This window comes from Spermophilus citellus, assembly GCF_964194105.1.
Source record: "Spermophilus citellus genome assembly, chromosome: 16".
In the NCBI taxonomy this organism is placed as follows: Eukaryota; Metazoa; Chordata; class Mammalia; order Rodentia; family Sciuridae; genus Spermophilus; species Spermophilus citellus.
The window spans coordinates 76,716,547-76,740,522 of NC_138196.1; the positions used below are offsets into that span (position 1 = coordinate 76,716,547).

At 49.1% G+C, this 23,976-nt stretch overlaps 1 protein-coding gene across 2 annotated transcripts in view; it reads left to right on the forward strand.

The window, feature by feature from the left end:
* The first annotated feature begins 455 nt into the window (after positions 1-455).
* The window catches only part of DOCK5 (dedicator of cytokinesis 5), a 188,358-nt gene continuing 164,837 nt past the window's right edge, over positions 456-23,976 (forward strand). For both annotated transcript variants that reach the window (XR_014019101.1, XM_081269061.1), the window contains exon 1: positions 456-742. Coding sequence is in view for 1 of the 2 variants with exons in the window: in XM_081269061.1 (XP_081125187.1) it covers positions 700-742 (43 nt within the window). In the remaining variant the exon portion in view is untranslated. The remainder of the gene's footprint in view (positions 743-23,976) is intronic.

The following is a 23,976-nucleotide window of genomic DNA, read 5'->3' on the forward strand; positions in this document are numbered from 1 at the left end:
TTGAAGTTCTGGGGTGAGCTCCGGAGCGCACTACTCATTCATTCAACAAATATTTACTGAGCGCCCCAGAGTGCAGGCGCTGGCGGTGTCCCACAGGCGAGAAGAAACTCTCTAGCTCCTTCTTCTTCCGCGACTCCCGCGCGCAGGGGAGCGCAGCCCGCATCCCGCGCCCGCTGCCCGGGTGTGCCCGGCGCCTCCAGCCCCCGGACGCCGGCGGCTGGGAAGCCGCCCCGCGGGATCCAGCCTCCAAGGGCTTCCTCCGGGTGGGGAGGCGGGGAAAAGGGCAGACCACTAAAAGGAAAGAGCTAGACCCCAGTCCGCCCTGGGAAGCGGCTTCGGCGAGCGCGCTAGGCGGAGCCGCAGCCAGCCGGCCTCTCGGGCGCGGGCGGGAGAGGCGGCGCCGGCGGCTCCGGGCTCGGAGGCGGCCCCGGCGGGCGGAGGGCGCGGCCGGCGGGAGGGGCGGGGCGGCGCTGGGAGGGGCGCGCACGGCGGCGCGGCCGCCGGCCCTGCAGGTGACCGCGAGTGGCGCGGTGCGGGCGCGAGCCGGGGCGGCGCTGCGGGGAGACGGCCGGCGCGGAGTCGGGGCGAAGTTTGCCGAACATGGCGGAAGAGCCCGGGGCGCGCAGGAACGCGCGGCGGCGGCCGGCGCTGGAGGAGCTGTAGCCGCCGCCGCCGCCGTCGCCAGGCGAGGTCGCCGCCATGGCCCGCTGGATCCCGACCAAGAGGCAGAAGTACGGGGTCGGTGAGTGCGTGCCCCACCCCGCCGCCGCCAAGTTCGCCCGGAGCGGCGGGACCAAGCTTGCGCAAAGTTGGGCCGCCTGGCGCCGGCGCGGGCGGACCGGGACCCTGCTCCCGCTGCCCTGGCTCCGGCCGCTGCAGCCTGGGGGTGGGAGGGGATCGCAGTGGGGGAACTCGCTCCGGGTTTCGGGAACCCGAGTGGCAAAAAATGCAGTTAGGCTTCGGGACGGTGGTCCCCAAGCTGAAGCACGTTGCGGGTAGGAACGTCCAGGCGAGGCAGCCGCGGGTGGCCCACTGGGGCCCGCAGCTCTGCCGCTCGCGCGCCGCGTCCCGTCCTGAGTCTCTTCTGCAGTAGGTAGCCCGCCCAGAGCGACGCTGGGGACGGGTGCTCGCGGTGTCAGAGCCTTCCGGCTCCCTCCTGCACTTTCCTTCTCGAAGTGAGGAGTGGGGTGGGAAGCCGCCCCAGGACCCTAGTCCTGATAACAGTTGTAGGCGGAATGGGAAGCTGAAAGTTGCGGTATGGAGGTGATGGAGGGACAGGAAGTGTGGCGTGGGAAGGGGGGGGCCGGGGCTGGGGCTGCGGACACTTTTCCCTCGCGAGCTTGGGGAGAGAGGTGTGAGATGCACTTCCGAACCCCGAGATTCCCCACAGGGTACCCTGAGCACTTTGCATGGGGTCTGCGGGACTGGGCTTGTGTTGGCGCGTGGCCTTAGTGACCGCGGTGTGGGACAGCCGCCGGTCGCCCGGGGATCCCCTGTGATGTTGGCGTGGATCCGAAACAGTGGATGCGCCCTGCCTTGACCCAGGTGGAAAACCGCGATGCTTTCACTTTTCATCCAGGAGCGAGGTGGTGGAGGTCTGGTGGGAGGCTGCTGCCATCAGCCGGGCGATTAGCAGGGCAGTTGGACCTGGGAGGGAGCCTCTCCTATAAAACTGTTGTGTGTGTAGAGAATTTATCACTTCCTCCTGTTCATTCATTCGTCCTGTTGGGAATTGAATCTTGCGCCACTCTCTTCCGTGCCCCTCTTTTCCCTCACCTCCTGGTTATGGGGGAGCAGTCCCCAAGGTTTTATCCTGTGCTTTGGCAGCCAACTCAGTTTCACAGACACTTAACATCTCTAGATGTCTCCGTGGCCATGAGTCAGGTTTTTGTTTTTGTTTTTTTAATCTTCTCATATTTACCATATCCTTAGATTGATCCAGAGTGAGGCGTGTGTATTATTATCCCTCTTTTTCAAAAAGTTTTTTTTTTTCCTTTAAGTTACTTTTGGAATCTTTGCTCTCTCTCATGGCTACAGCTCAGAAAGGAGTAGGGATATTTCTTTTGCCCCAAATCACCAGGTCATGGTTCAGTCCTGAGGCTTCATAGGAGAGTGGGACTCCTCACCAGGTACAGAAGTAGCCTGTAATTATGGAAGGGAAATGCTCAAAAATAGCTGGAGGATTGGATATGAGTAACATGCCCTGGGCCCTGGGTTCCATCTCCAGCCTCAAGGGTGGGGCCAGGGGAAAAATGAAATCAATTAATTTGAGTATTATGGAGTACTAATTGCTGAATGAAATCATATTCAGCAGTGCCTAATCACTGATTACTAATTACACAAATGTTATCAATTCTAATTTTGCTTAACTAGGTTAAAAGCTGTTTCCAAAAAATCATGACTTAATGCAAACATGTTCCAAAAATATGGTTTTTATTGCCATAGTCACAGGAGCAAGTATGATGTTTTCTTTTTAATTCCTTAATCCTCCCCACCCCCCATGTTCTGGAGTCAGTTTGGTGTTACTTATCATCAGTCAAGAAAAATATTTGGATTGCACTGGGTACTAACTAGCGTAAGCAGGTTGCCCCAGGAGGTAATTTGGGACATTTACTTCACTAGACATAATAGATTCTGGCTGGTGTGAATTTGAGAAAAGAACCCACAGTTAGAACTCATTAACTGAAGTGTTGACGCCATTGTTTGAAGTTGCATTGTTGTTGGATTCCCTGGCTGCTGGGAAGGCTTCCCTGGCCTACAGGATGGTCTGAGGAGCCAGGCTTTCCGAGTTCCCAGAGTTGGGGTTCCACCTCTTCACATTATCTGACTGCTGCTTTCATTACCCCCTGGTGCAGCAGTATGCCATGAGAGTCCCTCCTTTGGACTTTGCTCCCATCATGCTTGTCCCCTGCAGAGAGTTCTTTCCTGATTCTGCATCCCACAGTCGTCTCTCACTGCCTCCTTCAAATTTACTTTTTGCCACATCTTCCCAAACCTTCGTCACAGTCCCTGTATTGTGCTATAACTTAGTGTGCTGCTTAGCCTCTAATGCTCATCAGTGATGCAGAAGGTTGTGGTCTTGTATCCTTGTCACCCAGGAGGTGTGCCAGGTGTGTGTAGCCTCCTCCTTATTCACGGTGTCTCTTCCCGCTGAGTTCCGAACATATGAAATGGAAAATTCCAGAGAACACATTCACTTAAATTTTATGACTGTTTTATTGTAAGTTATTGTTGATCTCTTACTGTGCCTAACTTATAAATTAAACTTTATCATAGGTATGTATCATAGGGAAGAACAGTACACAAAGTGTTCAGGACCAGTGTCACATCTGCTGGTGGGGGTATGGTTCATGGGTGAAGGAAATCATAGGCTGGGCCTCTTGAGACCTGGCCATGACTGAGAGCTAGCCCCTGCTGTAGCTGGGCGTGGCAGAGGAGTCTGCAGGGCTGTGCATGAGGGCAGAGCTTTGGTCTGCATTCCGATTGTGTCCAATGAAGCTAGTGGTCTTCACTATCTAGCTTTCTTTTGGTGCTTGCTTGGCTTTTCCTGACATGGCCTAGAGTTTTCTATAGGGACTGTAGTGCAGTTGGTCTGGGAGTTCTTCTTAGTCCTTGAATGTAATACATTTGACTCTAACTCTAGTATTTAGTGGGTCTAAGTGGCCCATGTGTGTTTGCTGTGTTATCAAGTAAGAGTATCATAGACTTGATTCTTGGAACTTAGAGTACTCTGGTACTCCAGTGTGAGGTGCTTAGTGCTAAGTGCTTAGAACAAGTGCACTTTCCTGGGGCCAGGTGACATTTTCTCCTCCTCCTTGCTTCCTTTTTATTTCCTTTTTCTTTTACCTTCCTCTCCCGCTCTCTTTCTCTCTTTCACATATATAAAGGTATAAAATTCTATATGAATTTTAAGCAGGTATTAGTGACAAATATGCAAATTGGTTTTTGAATTATTGAAGCATATTTGAAGTCCGCTTCCAGACAAACCATTATGTCAAGAACAGCCACAGCTTATGTTGGTTATGGATTTTTTTGCAAAGTAGTACACTATTTTATTTTAATTTTTATTAATTGTTGATGGATCTTTATTTTATTTACTTATTTATTTATATTCGGTGCTGTGAATTGAACTCAGTAAAACCTCACACATATTAGGCAAGTGCTCTACCACTGAGCCACAACCCCAGCCCCAAAAGTAATACATTATTGCATGTTGGGATTTCCAGTATCTCTTTCTACAGTGTGAGAAAAGGTAATTTGGGGAAATGTTTGCTTTCAGTGTTAGCCCTTTGATGGTTTAGTTGTGCTTGCCCCAATTAGTCCAAAAGCATATTTGCATGTAGAGTAGATTCTCACATGCTGATTGAAGACAAGCCCAACTCTTGGGGGTCTTTGTTAATGCATCCAGGTATGCTGATGCTGCTCATCTGAATCTTCCTCTCTGTGGACATCATATTTCTCATGCTCTAGCTGGGGTGTGACAGTGACCTGGGAGGAGGGTTCTTAGAGTGACTCATCCAGTTTCCTTTGAAGGAGAGGAACTTGGTACCCGAAGAGGTACAGTGAATTGCTTCACACAGGGAGTGCTTGCCTTTTGGGGAACATGCACCACTTTGGCAAAGCAGTGAAACCAGTAGGCCCTTAGAATGATATTTCTAAATGCATCAAGTAAAGTACAAATGATTCAAAGAGAGACCCATTGTATTGAAATAAAGTTGTCAAGTTCCTTTTCAAATTTTTAGATATTATGTGTGTTTTTTATTATTAATGCATTAAATAGTGAGATCCAGATAATAGCTACTATAATTTTGAATCAGTGATGAGCTCATATGATTCCAAGATATCTGCAGTTACCGTGATATGATATGAAAGTACCCGTGGTTTCTGTTGGTGGCAGTGTCATAGGCACTCCTAGATCAACTGTGGCTTCCTGCTTGCGGTCAGAAGTGAGGTAAATGCTGAGTGTCAGAAAGCAGGAGGGTAACTTTCATTCACAGTCAAATCCTTGGACCCTCTGAATTTGAGCTCAGATGATGTTAGTCACCTTTTTGTTGCTGGGACTGGAATACCCGACCGGAACTACTTAGAGGAGTAAAATTTGTTTTGGTTGCATAAGGTCCGAGTTTCAGTCTGTGGTGGGCTAGCTCCATGGCTCTTAGCCCACTCTGAGACAGAATTTCGTGGCGGAAGGCGTGGCAGAGGAGGCTCCTGAGCTCAGAAAGGAGAAGGGGAGGGAGGAGCCCAGGGGCAAAATGTATAATCCCCAAGGCACACCGCCTGTGTCTACAATTACCTCTACAGTTACCTCGCAGTGATCCATTCAAACTACTAACCCATCAAATGGATCAATCCACAGGTGATGTTGCAACTCTCAATCATTTAGCAACTTTGCCTTGTGCAGTAACACGGGAGCTTTTGGGGGCATACCTCCGATCCAACCCAGATTAGGAATCTTTGGCTGATGATCACAAGGCTAATTAGTTACAGAATCACGTGAGCAGCAGTGACAGTAGTGACACTTGTCCTTTACCTCTCTACCTGTGACACGATGCTAGACATTACGTAGTTGTATTCACCTGAGAAAGTCCCTGCTCTCGTGTGCTCATGTTCTGAGAACACTGAGGCTAAGGAAAAAGGACGGGAAAATTAATATTCACTGAGAACTTACTTTGTGAGGTACTGATCCAAACTTTCCTGAACAAGTTCTTTCTGAATCCTTTATTTCATTATGGTCCAGGGCCACGAAGGGGTCTTGGAGATATTTTCAGAGGGTTCATGCGATGAAAAGTTGTTGCATTATACTGCTGAGATGTCATTGGCCTGTTGTCATTCTCTCTTAAGTGAACGTGGACTTTCCCAGTGGTGATGTGACGTGCACAGTTGGCACCAGCTGGACACAGAGGTGGGTAGGAGGAGCTGGCCGTCCTCTGAGAAGTCAGATGCTAAAGTGATACACAGATGTGCAAAACAATGCCACGCTTCCAAGTGTTTTTGTTTGGAAAAATAATTTCGTTTATGAAAGGCCTGTGAGACCCACGTTTGAGCACTGCAGCTTCACATGTTGTTTCATGAAGTCATCCTGGTACTGCTGGGACATGCTGCTGTCCCCTTTTCCAGATGGGAAAACAAGGTCCCCAGAAGATGAATTTCTCACCCATAACCATGTAATCTCCTAAACCAAAGTCGGCTCCATGTTGTGTTCCCAAGCTCCAGCTGTTCATCTGCCACCTGATCCTTCCCGTGTCCAGGTGCCATTGTGGAACACCTCCTTGGCGAGGGCCATACCCACTTGCCATCTGCAACATTTTCTTCTCTTTTCCACTTAAGCAGTCATTGAAAAAGAAAACCTTGCGTCATTCCCGTCACTCACCATAGAAAGGAGCAACCGTGCACATAAAGGCAACAAAAAGAACAGAGTGTGGGATTCTGGCTGGACACCATCACCTGTCAGGGCCAGAAGGATCCTGCTTGTCTTCACTGGAGAGCGGGGAGGCTGGTGCACAGCCGAGTCTTCTTGTTGATAGGCTACGAGTTCTCCTTATTTGCGGTGGTGATGTCCTAGGAGGCCACAGCAAATACCCAGTGAGTACACTAGGCCCTCCTCCTCCTTGGTTTTGCTTTTCTCAGTCCTATTTACCCGTGATCGACAGTAGTCTGAAAGAATCAAATGGGAAATCCCAGGATGAGCCGTTCATAAGTTTTATTTATTTATTTGATGCTAGGGATTGACCCAGGGCCTTGAGCATGCTCAGCTTAGACTTTACCACCAAGCTACAACCCAGCCCACAGTTCGTAAGTTTTAAATTGTGCGCTGTTCCGAGTAGTGTGATGAAATCTCTCACCTCTTTGCTCTGTCATGCCCAGGCCATGAGTCATCCCCTTGTCCAGTATCCATGCTTTATATGCTACCCACCTGTTCTCTCTTTAGTAGCCTCTCACTTTTCAGATTGACTGCCACAGTCTGACAGGGCTTTTGATCAGGTAACCTTTATTTTACTTAATGGCTCCGCAGTGCCAGGGCAGTGCATCAGGAATTTTATTACAGTGTATTGTTATGGATGTTCTATTTTATGATTGCTTTTTGTGGTTAATATCTTACCATGCCTGATTTTTAAATTTTGTCATAGGATATACATACGTACAGGACAGAACAGGGTGTATGCAGGGTTCAGTACATTCCTCAGTTCCTTGAAGACTGGGGAGCATTCCCCCCAGGGAGGAGGAGAACTCCTGTCTTGAGCCATTGGTTCTCATGAAAGCGTGCGGTTAGGTCCTGTGCGCCTCTGGTCACGGTGTTTGTATCAGCTGACCAACACATCACCTTATTTAATGTGTTTCTTTTAAAGATACTTTATATAGAGTTGATTTGCCAGAACTGAACTCACAGCCAGCAGGGCTGTAACTGGTATCTGAAGAAAGTGTATCCAGTGTACGCGGTTTATCCACCCATGCCTTCCTGTGCTCTGGAAGGTCAACCCTTCAGCTCTGCTCTCCAGGGCTGTTCTCCAGAGATCACAAGAAAAGCACCACAGCCATAGATAGACCTCGAAAAGGATGTTGAGCTGAAACAGGAAGGCAGGGTGTCACCCTGTTCGCTGGGAACCTGCCCATTATTTTTTTATTGTTCTGCCCTGGTCTGCCAGTATTGACTTTGGGGTTACAAGTAAACTTTGGTGAGTAGACAAATTCATAAATACGGAGTCTTCAAATAATGAGGATCCACTGTAGTTAGACATGAAGACAATTAGCTGGGCACAGTGGTGCACGCCTGTCGTCCCTAGCAACTTGGGAGGTCAGGTGGAGGCTTGAGCCCAGGGTTCAAGACCAGCCTGGGCAACAGAGCCAGATGCTGTTTCAAGGGGTGTGTGTGTATGGGGGGGTGAGAATTGAAAGTGGAAATCACTTTGTGTGTGTGGGTGGGGGGGGGGCTGCCTGTCTTCATGTTTGTGTTGTTGACAGATTTGGTGCAGTTTATCTTTTCCTTCTTGAAGTGCTTTCTCTCGCTTTCTGACCCCAACTTTCCATGGTTTTCCTCCCTGGTCCCCACCTCCCTGCCCTCCTGCCTCGTCAGATGTCCTAACATGGACCACCCCAGGCTGGATTGATTCTGCATCGCCTTTATCCACCTGCTGCCGAGCAACCTCACCCTCTGACTTGGACTTTGGGATTCTGCGCCCCTAGAGTCTTCCAGTCCTGGGGTCCCAGCCGGACAGGACCTCTCCCGGCTCTCGGAGGAGCAGCCCCTCCTTTCCACGTGCAGACTAGGAGCCTGACCCTCCCTGACTCTGACTCCAGACCTGCACCTTCCCCAGTTCTCCCATGTCCGTCCAGCGGCTCCCGCCACCCCCTGGGAATCGCCCTATGTTCCATCTGTCATCCAGGTCCTCTTTCCTGCCTCTGAAATGTGTCCCCAAAGCCCCACTTCACACTGTCTCTGTTTACTGCGTCTCCTGCCCAGAGCCGCTGCCTCGCCTCTTGGCCATCTCCCCGACTCTCCTCTGTCAGTCACTCTGCAGACAGTGGCCAGGGGAGCCTGTCCCAGTTGAAACCTGGTGTTGACACCTCCCTGGCTGGGCTCCTGTGTATTTCCCTGGCAGCTAGGACATCCGCCTCCCTTCCCCTCCCTCCATCCCACCCACACTGGCTTAACTGCTGCTGGTCTTGCTCAGGGCCTGGGCACCTGCCCCTCTGTGGAATGCACACACCTTACTGCGTCCATTTCTCTTCCATTATCCAGGTCTTCCTTCAAATAACCTGTCCTTGGAGAGACTCTTCTCTGAGGCCCCAACTCACTGGCACCTCCCTGCAGGCTGGCACCTCCCTGCAGGCTGGCACCTGGGTGTCCCGCCCTCTCCTTCTCTGCTGGTGTTGACTGTCTGTCTCTCCCACTGGAAGGTAAAGCTGTGAGGTCAGAACTCTTTTTTGTCAGCATGCCCAGCTCCAGGGATAGCCCCTGGCTCCCAGTTGGCCCAGTGGCCATGTGCTGGGTGCATCAGAGAAGCCTCAGCGCCTTGTCCACATCAGCCTGTCTTGCCCACCAGTGGAGGGTCTTGACCACGCTTTGGAGAAGACCGCCCTGTGTGTGCTTCCCGGGAGAGAGGAGAAGGGCATTAGGAAAAGGGACGTTGGAACAGGAGAGCAGTGGATTTCACAAACCACACAAGCAAAAGCGTGTGTGTGTGAGTGAGGGGCGGAGAGGACCTGAAATGGTGAAGGTTGCATTCATTATTAGGTGGGACCAGCAGCGGGCCTGGTCCAGCCCTCTCCACTCATGGGGTGTTATGGAGGACAAGGCATTCCAGAATGACTGTTGAGCACCTGCTGCGGAAGGCGTGGCCTAAGGAAGAAACAGCACATGGAGATTCATTCACCTCCTGTTACCAAAAAGGACTTATGTAGGATGCTTTTTTTTTGGTACTGGGGATTGAGCCCAGGGGCACTTAGATGCTGAGCCATATTCCCAGCCTTTTTTTATATTTTTATTTTGAGACAGGGACTCACTGGACTCACTAAGTTGCTTAGGGTCTCGCTAAGTTACTGAGGCTGGCCTTGAACTTGTGATCCTCTTGCCTCAGCCTCCCAAGCCTCTGGAAATATAGGCGTGTGCCACCACCATGCCCGGCCACTTGTGATGCTTTATAACAAGAACACAGGTACTACACACTGGGTAATTAAGGGGCAAAGGTAAGATCCTGTGGAACACAGAGCGGAAGAAATGTGATTCAGAGGCCCTCTGAGGTGGTGCTGAGAAGTCGTCATGCATGAAACTTAATTTGCCAAAATTTTTGTGGTGGTCAAATTTTTCATGCTACTTGTTAATGGAGAACTTAAATTGATTTGCGATTTCCCGTCATCTAAATTTTTAAGGGTTTGAAGGTAAGAAATCAGATCTCACCGTAATGAGTTTTTCCATGAAGCAGAATGCTTCCCAACTTGGCCTGTTCCCAGCAATATTCTATATAGTGACATAAGTGTTGCCTCATGCATGGAGAAGATTTTTAGTCCTTTCAAAAGATTACAAAAAGGACTCATCCAGGACTTTGAGATGAGTCGTAGTGGACTTGACCCAGATCACTGGGGTCCCAGAATGTGCCTGAGGTCACCCAGTTTGTTCTTTACTCATTATTTTGAAAAAGGGAAAAATAGTTTTCTCCTTCATCTAAAAGGTGAGCATCCCCCATGACAGGCCTTCTCTCTCTGGACGCTCAAGGGCATGATTCTTTAGGGATCCGGTGACCTCGGCATTCTTGGGGTTTCTATTGTTAAGCTTTAAGAAATGCTTTTTTGAGAGATCCTTTTCAGGCACATGTGGGTGAGCGAGGGGAAGCGGCCGATGAGCGTGTGGATGGTATTTTTCCAGGCGATGCTGGGGCTGTGTCCTCGGGAGCCTGGGCTGGCAGTCGGGGCTCCCTCCAACAATGGTCTGAATTGCTGGCAGCTCCTTTCCGAGCTGGAGACAAAAGTGGGCTTTGTGTGTCCCCAAGCTCCGCGCCGTCACATAGCCTGTTGTCCATCATCCCCCTGCCCCGACGGCTCCATCTTCTCTCACGTCCACACCCATCCTAGCTGGACCCCCGCCTCCCTCCCTGAGGAGCCTCGTGTGAGAACAATGGAGGGAAGGAGAACATCTCTTTGCTGAACTCAGCCAAGGTGACTAAGGACACATCCTGGGCCCAGCCGCCACCTGCAGACCTGGGGCAAGGTGTGTTCTGCCCTGTACCTGGACTTTGTGAGCTGGAACCGGGGGCTCTCTTGCCCTGGGCTTTCCTGCCAGAGATGAGCTTTAAGGCCAAGACATCCGACTGTTATAAAAACCCCACAGTTTGGCCCTTTTATGTAGAGCACCGTAAAATCTTCAGAGCCTGCAGACACCAGCTCTTGGCTGACACCCTCATTTTATAGAGGGGGGAAAAAAAAAGGCCCCAGAGGCATAAAGTGACTGATCCAGAATCCCTCTGCTGGTAGCAGGTTTTTGTTTTGACTTGTTTGTCTGGTAGTTGCCTTGGGAGAGAGGAAGTTTCTTTTTCAAATCTGCATCTCAAGAGGGAAAAAGTCTTCTCTCTCTCCCCCCACCCCATCCTCTCTCTCTCTCCTCCCCAGGTGAAGGTTGGTTATGAATGGGATCCGGCTGTTAAAGCACCTTCCTCTTTTTGAGGGTTCTGGGAAGGAAGGGCATCTCAGGAGGTTTGGGTCTGTAAAGTGGGGGACACCTGTGGTCCATGCTCTGGCCACCGACTTCTGACGTGGTCAGGCCTTCCTGCTGTGGACCCAAGACCTCGGGGTCCACGGCACCGTGGTAGTGACCTGACACCAGTCACAACATTTAACAAGTAATGTGACAGTCTCACCACCTCCAGGCGTGTGTGCAGGGCCGAGGGAAGCGTGTACTGACGATCGAGGAGGATCATAATGACCTGGGAGTCCAAGAGCATGAATATTTTGTTAGATCTGAATCTTGAATGAACCGATGATGCCATTTGGGTCAGGCACCTCATGCTCCCTGATTCGGCTTCCCCTGGTCCAGTCTTTGGGATGGGAACAGACAGTGGTGTCCATGACAGGGAGTTGAGGCCCCATCTCATGCAGAGACACTGCTCTTCTCCTGGAGCAAACCCTTCCTGAAACAGGGACAGGGTCTGTTTACCTGATATCAGAGGCACTCCTCTGGGCTTTGGGCTTCTTCAGAACAGGAGCCAATAGTAGGTTGTCCTTGCTCTTTACTGTGGTTCGCCGAGAAGGCCTGTCTGTCACAGCATGACAGTCTGATTTGTTTTACAGTCTCCATCTGGCAGGACTCCGAGAACTTCCGTGAACTTTGATGGTTACGTGTTTTTTTCTAAATCAACAATGCTGGCAACATACTCACACGTTTGTTGTCTCAAGAAAAAAAAGATCCTGAGGTTAAAAAATATTGGGAAGTTAGTATAGTGTTGTATCTGGTAATACTGCTGTCTCTGGAATCACGATGGTTTGAAAAATCCAGTTGTAACAGTAATGGTTAAAATTGAAAATGCATATAGCATTTGACTTAGAAATTATTTAGTTTATTCCATCTATGTGTTCATGTAAGGAATAATGATATGGATAAACTTCATTATATTATTCATTATAGCAGTTGCTCAATTTGGAGTGGTCTTAGTAATTTATGGCATATATCTATAATGGAATACCATATAGCCACAAAAAGGAATCAAACTCAGTGATGTGCCATGTCTGATAATGACGACCCCTAGCATGCAGTGGTTAAAGGAGAATCTTTTCAAACCATAGTATTGGGTACAGCCCTCGTCCATGTTGAACAAAATATAGCTTGACCCTACTTAATGCCATGTGAAAGTGGATTCCAGATGTGTAGAAGGTAAACAGTGTAGGATCTGAGAGGAAAGCGAGGGGAGTATATCTTCATGACCTGGGAACAGGCACAGATTTCTTAAGGGGACACAGAACCCATGACCTTTAAAAGAAAAAGATTACACTGGGTCGTTTTAAAATCAAGATCTTCCGTTCACCAAGAAACACCCTGAAAAGACTAACAAGGCAAACCACAGGGTGGAAGGAGGCATTCCCAAAGCACACTCTTGACCAAGACCTTCTGTTGAGAATGTATAAAGAACTCTGCATCAGAAGAAAAAATCAGTAACCTGATAGAAATACAGATAATAGAAAGGAATAAGCACTTCACAACAAAAATGAGACCCCGGTGTCTAATAAACCTGTGGAAGGTGCCCATCTCCAGTGCTCACCAGGAAGAGGCAAACACAGTGACAAGCACACACAGCCCCACCAAACTGGCCAATCGAAGTCCAGCAGGACAAAGCAAAACCAAAGCAGAAAGGACATGGGGCAAGGGGACTCGGATACACCCGTGGGAATGTAAGTTGGTGACCTGTTTTGGAAAACCAACCGCGGAGCAGTTCCTGGTGAAGTTGGGCAATCATGGCTCAACACTTCCCCATTTAGGGAAGTCAAAATTCTTTGATGCAAGAATGTTCTAATAGAGGGTTCAAACTAGCCCCAAATCAGAAACCAGAGGCGTGCCCGTCAAGAGTGAAGTGGCAGAGTGCCGTAGGGCAAGGAGATCGCAAGGAGGACGGGCGGGACTCCTGCACCCAGAGGCAAGCAGAAGGCGGCTGACACCGGGGATGAACTGCATTAGTGCACTGTGTTCACGCCTGTGCAGGGCGGACCAGCCCGAGCTCTCAGAAGTCAGGTGGTGGTTTCCCCTGCTGTCTGTGGGCTGGGAGGAGAGGCGTGGATGTTCTGGTGAGCAGGACTTCAAGGCATTTGTATTACTGGTGGTGTTCACCCTGTTCCTTGATCTGGGTACTGGTGAGGTGGGTGCATTCCGAATGTTTGTGGAAATTTAGTGAGATGTACTCTTAGATGGTGTATGTACTTTTCTGTGTGTCTATTAAACCTAAATAGAAGGTTTAGAACAAGGTATTCTACATAACGCCTTGCTGTGGACGGTTTCCAGGATATATTGGAGTAAAACAGCAAGATGCCGAAAGTATATTGCCGCAGTCTGGCTGGGCACAAATCACCCAGCCGCCGCGAAGCACTTGTAGGTTCAAAACAGCAACTCTTTTTTTTTTTTTTCACTTTTTTTTTTTTTATATTGTGGTCATTCAAAACATTACATAGTTCTTGACATATCATATTTCACACTTTGATTCAAGTGGGTTATGAACTCCCATTTTTACCCCGTATACAGATTGCAGAATCACATCAGTTACACTTCCATTGATTTACATATTGCCATTCTAGTGTCTGATGTATTCTGCTGTCTATCCTATTCTCTACTATCCCCCCTCCCCTCCCCTCCCCTCCCCATTTCTCTCTCTACCCCCTCTACTGTAAATCATTTCTTCCACTTGTATTATTCTTCTCTTACCCCTCATTTCCTCTTATATGTAATTTTGTAAAACCCTGAGGATCACCTTCCATTTCCATGCGATTTCCCTTCTCTCTCCCTTTCCCTCCCACCTATCATCCCTGTTTAATGTTATTCTTCTTCTCCAGCTCTTCGTCTCTACCCTGTCCTTGGTTACTCCCCTTATATCAAAGCAGTCATTTGGCATTTGTTTTTTAAGGATTGGCTAGCTTCACTTAGCATAATCTGCTCTAATGCCATCCATTTCCCTCCAAATTCTATGATTTTGTCATATTTTAATGCAGAGTAATACTCCATTGTGTATAAATGCCACATTTTTTTTTATCCATTCATCTATTGAAGGGCATCTAGGTTGGTTCCACAATCTTGCTATCGTGAATTGTGCTGCTATGAACATCGATGTAGCAGTGTCCCTGTAGCATGCTCTTATTAGGTCTTTAGGGAATAGACCGAGAAGGGGAATAGCTGGGTCAAATGGTGGTTCCATTCCCAGCTTTCCAAGAAATCTCCATACTGCTTTCCAAATTGGCTGCACCAATTTGCAGTCCCACCAACAGTGAGCAAGTGTACCCTTTTCCCCGCATCCTCGCCAGCACTTGTTGTTGTTGGACTTCATAATGGCTAACAATCTTACTGGAGTGAGATGGTATCTTAGGGTGGTTTTGATTTGCATTTCTCTGACTGCTAGCGATGGTGAGCATTTTTTCATGTACTTATTAATTGGTTGTATGTCCTCCTCTGAGAAGTGTCTGTTCAGGTCCTTGGCCCATTTGTTGATTGGGTTATTTGTTATCTTATTGTCTAATTTTTTGAGTTCTTTGTATACTCTGGATATTAGGGCTCTATCTGAAGTGTGAGGAGTAAAAATTTATTCCCAGGATGTAGGCTCCCTGTTTACCTCTCTTATTGTTTCTTTTGCTGAGAAAAAACTTTTTAGTTTGAGTAAGTCCCATTTGTTGATTCTATTTGTTAACTCTTGCGCTATGGGTGTCCTATTGAGGAATTTGGAGCCCGACCCCACAGTATGGAGATCATAGCCAACTTTTTCTTCTATCAGACGCCGTGTCTCTGATTTAATATCAAGCTCCTTGATCCATTTTGAGTTAACTTTTGTGCATGGCGAGAGAAAGGGATTCAGTTTCATTTTGATGCAAATGGATTTCCAGTTTTCCCAGCACCATTTATTGAAGATGCTATCCTTCCTCCATTGCATGCTTTTAGCCCCTTTATCAAATATAAGATAGTTGTAGTTTTGTGGATTGGTTACTGTGTCCTCTATTCTGTACCATTGGTCCACCCGCCTGTTTTGGTACCATCAAAACAGCAACTCTTTATTGCCGAACTCCACCAGCACTCCATACGCTCCCGGGAACACTCTCACCCTCCACAGGGGTCAACTCGCACTCCCCCTCGGAACCTCGCAAGAGAACTCCATGGGGGCAGCAAGAGCCGCCCTATTGCCCACAGTAAAGGTCAAAATAGACAATTGGCGTCACCTCTCAACCACTCCCTTCTGGCAATATGCCATGCATCATCCCGACTCAGCTGTGGCCCTCAACAGTGTATGTAGTTTTGATTCATTAAAAAAGTGTTTTTGATTAGCAGCTGAGGAGCCTGAGGCAGGAGGATCACGAGTTCAAAGCCAGCCTCAGCAACTTTGCGAGGCCCTAAACAACTTAGTGAGACCCTGTCTCTCAATAAAAATATAAAAAGGCTGGGGATGTGGCTCAGTGGTTAAATGCCCCTGGGCTCAATCCTTGGTACCAAAAAAAAAAAAAAAGTGTTTTTGTGGTGCCCACTGTGTGTGAGCCACTGTTTTAGACACTGGATTTAACAGCCAGAAGTGTTCCTCTGTATCTGTAAATGCTGAAAGCACACACAAGGAGAGTCCGTTGATTGTTTCTTGGAAGGGAGTTGGTGGTCTGGGGTCAGAAGTAGAAAGGAGAGTTTTTATGAAATTTTGTGCAGTGCAAGTGGATTAACCAATTCAAACAAATAAATTTAGCTTAACAATCCTGTTTTTATTAATGTGATCTGTGACCGGAGGAAGCCTCCGTTGCCAACCCCTGCCGGAGAGACCCAGCAACTGAAACGTCACGCAGGCTGACCTGGGCACACAGGTCTTCTGTGCCATCTTCCGGCTCTGATTGCTGTACACACTGGCAAAAAAGTAGCTTGACAAGTGTTCCCGGAATCCTTGGTGGCCATTTATAATCTAAGACACTTTGTGTTCTTCCAGTCAATTAGTTACTTACGACACACTCAGTCTCTCTGTTTATAATTTTAAAAAATACAGGACTTTGCCTCAGGTAAGGGAACATGGAGTTCTCACGTTTATATTAGTCTTGCAATTTTAAAGCCTGTAGAATCCCATCTCATTCATTTTGGTTTTACTGTGTGGGTTGGTGTCGGGATCTGAGTTCTGTTTCACGGTAGAGAAACCGTTCGACCCAGCGTGTGACGTCTCTCCTCTTGAAAGACGACCCAGTACGGTGGGAGTGTTGTATTTTGAGAGGCAGTGGGTATTCAACACTTGCTCTAGTATTCTGTAAGAGGGAGTATTTCAGTAACAAAACGGAGCATTCATACAAAAGCCTCTCTTAGTCTGGCGGTGTCACTAGTAGGCACTGTCTGGGTCCTGAGGACCAGGGAGCCACGGCGTTGATTGGCCCGGTGCCACGTGTTAAGCTGACATCACAACCGTGGCCGCGACCCTTGGCTCTGCAGGCATAGCACCTTGCAGCCACGTCAGGCTGAGGTCAGCATTGCCACGGTGGATGCAGGAGCCACCTGCTGCCGAGTGAAGCTTGAAGAGAAGCTGCTGGTGGCTAGCATTTTTGAAACCTTTTATGACTCTTTGACTTTGTGAGGTCACAGGAGGCTCTGTGCCAAGGGAGAAGGTAGGATGAGATTAGCGCACTTCCTGGTGCCGCGGGCGGCTGGCCATCGCTCTCTGGAGTTTGCTAGGCAGCAGCTGTCTGACGGTCCCCTCCCCGGCCATCGGTGCCCTTGTTTGCAGAGCAAGGCTGATTACTAAGCAGTTAATATTGCTCGTCTCTGAACCTGTCCTCAAAGGTCCAGCCTAGATCCCGACGTATTTCTCATTTTAAAGCCTCCAGGCCAGATATGGCCCATCTTGCAAAAATCTTCCTGGAAAATGTTTGAAAATCCAAGGGGTCTCTGAGCAGTGTGACTTTTGCTCACTGTCCCGTGCTTTTTAGTACTCACTGACTCAGGGCAGGCTGGGATGAAGAATGAATGAATGAATGAGTAACTGGATGAACTTTCAGTGACTAACAGGGATGATTGAGTCACACCATCCTGGGTGTGAGTCCCCCCTCCTCTGGCCAACCTGCCTTAGTGCTCTGAGGCAGTCCCCATCTGCTGAGTACCTCCTGTGTTCCAGTGGCACACTGTGTGGTTGTGAGGGTTGGGTAGGAGAAATAATGTAGAAAACACACAGGACGAGTAGGCAGGGCTACATAGTGGCTGGCTTCCTTCTCTTGGGCTTGGGAAGGTTCCAGGAAATAAGTCTCCAGCCTCATGAACTCATAAACATTTGTGACCAGGAATCCTAGGTCATTTATGGTGCTACCACCTAGATGATCACAGAATCTGAAGATCGAATCCATCAAGGACCAAATTTGCAGTATTATCAAGCTTGCCTGGGAGCCTGTCCCCAGGAAGACTGAGTCCAAGGGTTGTCTGTATATAGAAGACCCTGGAACACTTCCAGAATATCCTCCTGTGCCTTGGGAGGGGTTGGCATCCAGTTCATCTCTGGCAGTCTTAGCACCACACTCAAGACTGTTTTCAGATTGCTTGATGGCTCCAGGGAGGTCTACCCGGATGCTCTCAAATTCAGAGATGGCTGGAGTCCGTAGAAGAATTCTTTTCATGTCTAAGCTCTGATCTAAGCCAGGAGTCTTGGAAATTCAGCATCTGCCTCATATTTTCTCTCCTGAATTAGATGTGGGTCTGCTTGCTCAATTTGAATTTTGACAACTTATTTCTAAAGCAGATAGTTCACTCCACGAAGCAAATCATCAGCCCCATTGCTTTCTCCTTTGGTGGCTGTTTGATTCTGACAATGCAGTGACATGGGGATCGATTCTAGATAGGGAAAGACAGAGCCCCTCATTTGCTGTCCAAAAGACTAAACGTTTTAGATGGTGCAGGGGCGCCCGCACACCTGTAATCCCAGTGAGTGGGGAGGCTGAGGCAGGAGGATCACCAGTTTAAAGACAGCCTCGGCAAGGCCTTAACCTTCTCAGTGAGACCCTGTTTCAAAATAAAAAAAATAAAAAGGACTGGGTAAGTGTCTGAGTGGTTAAGTGCCCCTGGGTTCAATCCTTGTGCAAAAAAAAAAAAAAACCCCAAAAACTTCAAAACCAAAAAACTGAAAATTTTAAAGACCAGAGAGGACACACAGACGTGGATTTTTGTTTTCATTTGCTCTCCCCCCACTTCTTAACTTTTGGTTTGATTTCTTTTAGTTCCCAGGGGCCAAAATTCCATGTTGGGAAGCATTTACTCACAGTTTTGAAGCCTCAGGAAAAATGTAGCATCTGTGTTCCTGAAACTGCTCCTATCAAGAAACGGCAGATGGAGGAAATAGAAATATCTAGAATGTGACGTGTTCCGCTGAGCACACACGCCTTTATCTTCTTGAGTTTATCTGCAGCCTTGAGTGGCAGGTTTTTATCCTTTGCAAGATTAGAGGATTTGGGGTTATTTTTTTCCCCCTGCTGAAGGAGTCACTGAGAGTTCCACGTTCGTTCTCAGTTCTAAGTAAAGTTTAGGAATTATCCATCTCATAAAAGCACATTCTTCTATATTCTGGGGCACTTAGGGTTATGGGGTAAGAGGGGAGTGAAAGTAACCTGGAGGTATTGACATCAGGATGAGGAACCTGGGCTTGTTTTCTGTTCTCCATTACAGACGCAGTCCGGGGGTCCAACTCACTTTGTTTCTTTATCTGTAAAACATAGACACCATTTTCTACTGCCTTTTAGGTTCTCAGAATATGAACAATTTTCATTTTTTGAAAATTTCTGCAAATTAATTAAGCTGTGCTAGGAAGGCCACATTCATTGACACACACACACCCCCCCCACCGCCAATAAATCCAGATTTGAAGCTGACGTGAAGTTCAACTTTCTGAAGACTTTATGTGTGTAGAAAAAGCTTTGGTGCTAAGAAGCCCATTATTTCAAGGCCGAATTTTCCTGACTTGCTGCCTCTAATCCCATAGCATCTCTTCTGACTTCTGGCAGAGAGTGGACACTCTTCAGACTGGTTAAGTGACCCGGGGCGCAAAGAAGCAATTTTCTCTACTGGAGACTGACCTTGTGATCTCGTTCATCTGGCTTCCAGTTCTGAGATTTCCCTAAAACTCTCAGGAATCTTTCCCAAAGTATTTAAAGGGAGGGTAAAAATGTTCGTACCATGGATTGAACCTGGGGTGCTTAACCACTGTGTCACATCCCCAGCCCTTTTTTATATTTTAGTTTGAAACAGGATCTTGCTAAGTTGCTTAGGGCCTCACCAAGTTGCTGAGGCTGGCTTTAAAGTCATGATCCTCCTGCCTCAGCCTCCGGAGCTGCTGGGATTACACGTACCATGGTGCCCAGCTCTTTTTAAGTGTCAGGATGAACTTCTTTGTCATGGTGAGACAATGCAAACACGTTCAGAGGAGAAATGACAGGCTTGTGAGGGTCTTAACCTGGAGCCCTGAGAAATGGAGCCTGCTGTCTACAGATTAAGACCTCTGCAACCATGAGCCCTCAAATAAACTCTTCATCCTCCTCTACAGTGGTGCTGGTTGCGTCTTTTAATCACAGCAGCAAAATAGCTGACTAAAAACATTGATTAAAAAAAAAAAAATCTTTTGAGGACTCTCAACAAGTAAAAGCAGGTCACTCTGTGGAAACCGAGCGGGTGCGTGAGAACTGGATTCCTTGTTGGTCGAACAAGGCGCCCGTTCTTGCTACCTGAGCTTACTGTGCCTTAACTTCCAATTACGTTTACGACACACTGTTCCTCAGAATGAACTCTGAAACACCAAATTCTTGGCTGACGCGAGCGGTGACTTCTCGAGGGGCCCTTTGCACCCAGTCTGGCCGTCATTCCAGGCCATTTTCTTTCCCAGTTGAAACACCTTCAAAGCGCTCGCTTTTAACCCAGTGCCATTCCGCCCCCAGATTTGCCCCCCCCCCCCCCCCATGGGCACGTCCGTGCACAGATGGAAAGGAAAAGAAAGGTGAAAATTAAAGGGGAGCCATTAAAATAAAGGGATTAATCATATAGAAGGAGTATTTGGCCCACGGCAAGGAAGAGCCTAGGGTCTGTCATAGCCAGATGCTTGAGTCATCGCTGACCACCAGGGGCACGAGCCAGGGCAGAGTGGCCAGTGCGACTGGGGATCGCCTCGTCCTGGACAGCGGTCACTTCAGCCAGCAACAGTTCCCTGGCCTTGGTGCCTCTGTCATTTCCTTTAGCGGTCCCTTCCCACCCCTCTAAGTGAGTTCTAAGACTTTTCTAGGGCACGTTTGACGATGAGGGTGTGGAAACAGCACAGCTTGTGTTGTATGGAGACACACAAACCCAACCTACAGGTTTCCTGGTGGAAAATGGGTGGCTTTTTGTCTTCCCGCCACCTCTGCCACTTGGATTTCTCAGACTTGTCAAGTGGCCCCGGGCCATTGGTTTCACACCCCCAAATTCCTACGTCAAGCCTTGGCCCCTGGTGTGATGGCATTTGGGGGGGAAACTGGGAGATAATTAGGTTTAGCTGAAGTCATGGGGGGGGGGCCCTCGTAAGGAGATTCGGGCCTTTATAGGAAGAGACACAGCACAGGGCTTGCCGTCTCTGTCATGTGAGGACACAGAGAGAAGGTGGCCGTGCACAGCCCAGGAAGAGGCCCTCACCAGAAGCCGACTGAGCTGGCAGCCCAATCTTGGACTTCCAGCCTCCAGAACAGTGAGAAGTTAAGTTTAAACCCCCCAGCCGTGCTGTTTTGTCTAGCAGGCTGTGCTGACTGGTACACGTGGGGGCTGATGTTATTTGAGTTGTGACCCTGCGGCTGTCAAGTCAGTACCTCGATCCCTGGTTTTCGCCTTCCTTCTAGATCCCATCTGGATCCCAGGCACAGGCCTTTTGTGGCCATCTGACCTGAGGTGCTCCTGCTGCTGCTGCAGAAGTCAGGGCTCAGTCACTCAGGGGTCACAGGGGTCGGAGCAGGGAGAGATGCGTGACCGGAGTCTCGTGGACGTAGAGCGTTTGTGCTCCTTGAGCACGTACTTGGCAGGTGTCCAGCTGAGGTGTCTGCTCAGCCCTTGGAAGATGCAGAGCAGCAGGTGTCGTGAGGTCCTGGAATGTTCATCATGAAGCGAAGGACCCCGGAGTCTGAAGCCATCACCTGCTGTCGGGGAAGGAAGGCTGAGTGTGAAAGGCTGGTGGGAGGAGGGTACAGGGGGTATGGGAACTGAGGGGAGCAAGAACTGAGGAGTTTCAGGAAGAGCCTGGACTTTGTCGCAGTGGGCATTCACTTTGGGAAGGCTGGGGGATGGCTCGGCGTGGTGAGGGCTGGCTCCATGGCAGGCATTCGTGCCAAGAGGATAATGAGGACGTGAGCTGTTCTGCTGGGGCACAGGGTGGGTGAAGGGGAGGGAAATGGTGCAGATGGTGTTAGATGGTGGGGAAACTTGTTAACCTTGACCTTTTTAATTCTCCTTCCTCTTTAACCACCAGTGCTGTCGGGATGTTCTGGTAAATCTACTCTTGGTGGTGGTGGCGGGGGTGGTAAAACAACGTCCAAGTGTGTGGCATTTGCCAACATCTGTGGTGCACACACTCCCACTGCGGCTGATTTCAGAATTCGCGGTGGATTAACAAACAGCTCGTGGAATTCCTGAGCAGTTAGCAGTTGGCCCTCGGAACTCAGGGCAAGCATGTGATTGCAAAGCCTGGGCTAGATCCCCAACGACACGCGGCTCCTGAACCTGTCTGCCCACGGCCTCTGCAGAGAATGGAGGGAGGGCCTTGGTGGCCTCACCTTCTGAGATGCCAGCAGCAATGTTGACAGCCCTCCCACCCACAGAGGCCATTCCAGAGCCTGGACAGAACATGTGGTTTGGCACCGAGACATAAGGGATCGGTTGGATTCCCTCTCCTGGGAGCGTGAACGAAGGCACACCCAGCCGGGTCTCCCTACAGGGACGGAGGGTGGCCGGAAGCCACAGGAGAGTGGAGCAGAGTCTTGGGCAAAATGGAGTCACGTGGCTGTCAAAGCTGCAAAAGGAGAACCCTAAGGACACTGAGCTAATGGAGGGAGGGGGCAGATGGGGCGAGAGACCCCGCAGCCCGCGGCAGGGGCTCCTCCCCAGGGCCACCTCTGTTCTGAGCTTCCCAGTTCCAGGTCTGAAAATCGCCCCTTTCCTGGGGTGACTCAGGGAGTCTCTGCCCCCTCGGGAGAAGCTCATGTGACTCTGAGCCCCTCACAGAGCTTGCCTTGGACACCACGGCTCCCCTTGTCCATGGGGGTGCAGCCCACAGCCCCCAGGAGGCCTGGGAACTCAGCCCTGTGTACCATGTTTTACCACATGTGTGTGCGTGTGCACGTGTGCGCATGGACACACACATATACACACCTACCGATAAAGTGTGATTTATAAATTTGGCACAGTCTGCGATTAACCACAACTAATTGCAAAATAGAGCAATCATCCTGTATCATAATAAAACTTATTCTGAACTTATGGATTGTTCATTTCTGGAATTTTCTTTTTATTTATTCATTAATATTTTTGGACGCCGGGGATTGAACCCTGGGGCACTCAACCACTGAGCCACATCCCCACCCCTATTTTGTATTTTTCTTAGAGACAGCGGCTCACTGAGCTGCTTAGCGCCTCACAGTTGCTGAGGGTGGCTTTGAACTCGTGATCCTCCTGCCTCGGGCCTCCGAAGCTGCTGGGACGCAGGTGTGGGCCACCGCCCCTGGCAAGGAATTTTCCACTTAATATTTTCAGACCGTGGTTTCCCTGAAATCTGGGGAGGTGAAGCTGCGGGTGAGGGGACGAGGTATAGAGAATTTCTTAAGAGGACGGGACCGTCCAGTGCTTCTGGCCGAGGTTCAGATATGCCCTGCCCTTTGTCTCTCTGCCCTCCTTCCCCGCGCTCCTCCCAAAGGCTGTGAATACGGTTTTCTCGTTCTCTTTCATCCCAGCATAGCTGGTTGGGAATCCGTGCTCTGTGTGTGTATGTGCGTGTGCGTGTGTGTGTGTCGGGGGGTCATTTTTTGTTGGCATTTACCATTGTAGGAAACCAAGACAAAATTGGAGCCGTGAGGAGCAGGGCAGGAAAATGAGTTCTTTATTTGCTGCGGGCGCCTGGTAGGGAGGCCTGTGAGACGCCCTTTAGGGACTGCGCTGGTAGGAACGGCCATGGCCGGAGGCCTGGGCTAATGCGGTCTGCACCCGTCTGGTGTTCTCTCCACATGCAGATTTGTGAATGATTAAATTGTTGGGAAGGGGAATGTCATGCTCGGCTGCTTTGACTGAGGCTTAGTTGTGGGCATGGCAAAGCAGCTACTCTGGGAGTCCAGGGATCCCCAGGGGCAGGCCGGCCACTTGGATCCTCGCTGTCAGGCAAGGCACGCGGTGAGGGCGGGTTTGGAAGGAGGAGGCATTGTAGGGATCAGGAATCGTGGATACTGCTTGGAACCTGTCCCTGTTTGGCATGTGACCTGCAGGTTGCTTCTTTGAAAAACTAGATTTTTCAACTATCTTGAAGGAAGTTGCCAAGAGGATTTTTCACTTTTTGTTTAAGGAATAAACCACTTTTAGAATATAATGAAAGCTCTGGAAAGCTATCTTTCCACAAAAAAATCATGAACATGTAGGCAGATGTCACTTCTCATGCGATTTTAGGAAACTCTGGGGACTAAAGGAACACTCTGGAATTAGTTGATACCTGGGATTTTTTTGTGATCTGACTTTAGATCCTGGAAGGATAGTCAACAGGCTCCATTCCTTTCTCCATAAGAGACGCTTCTACCCTTCCAGCCCTGCAAACGGAG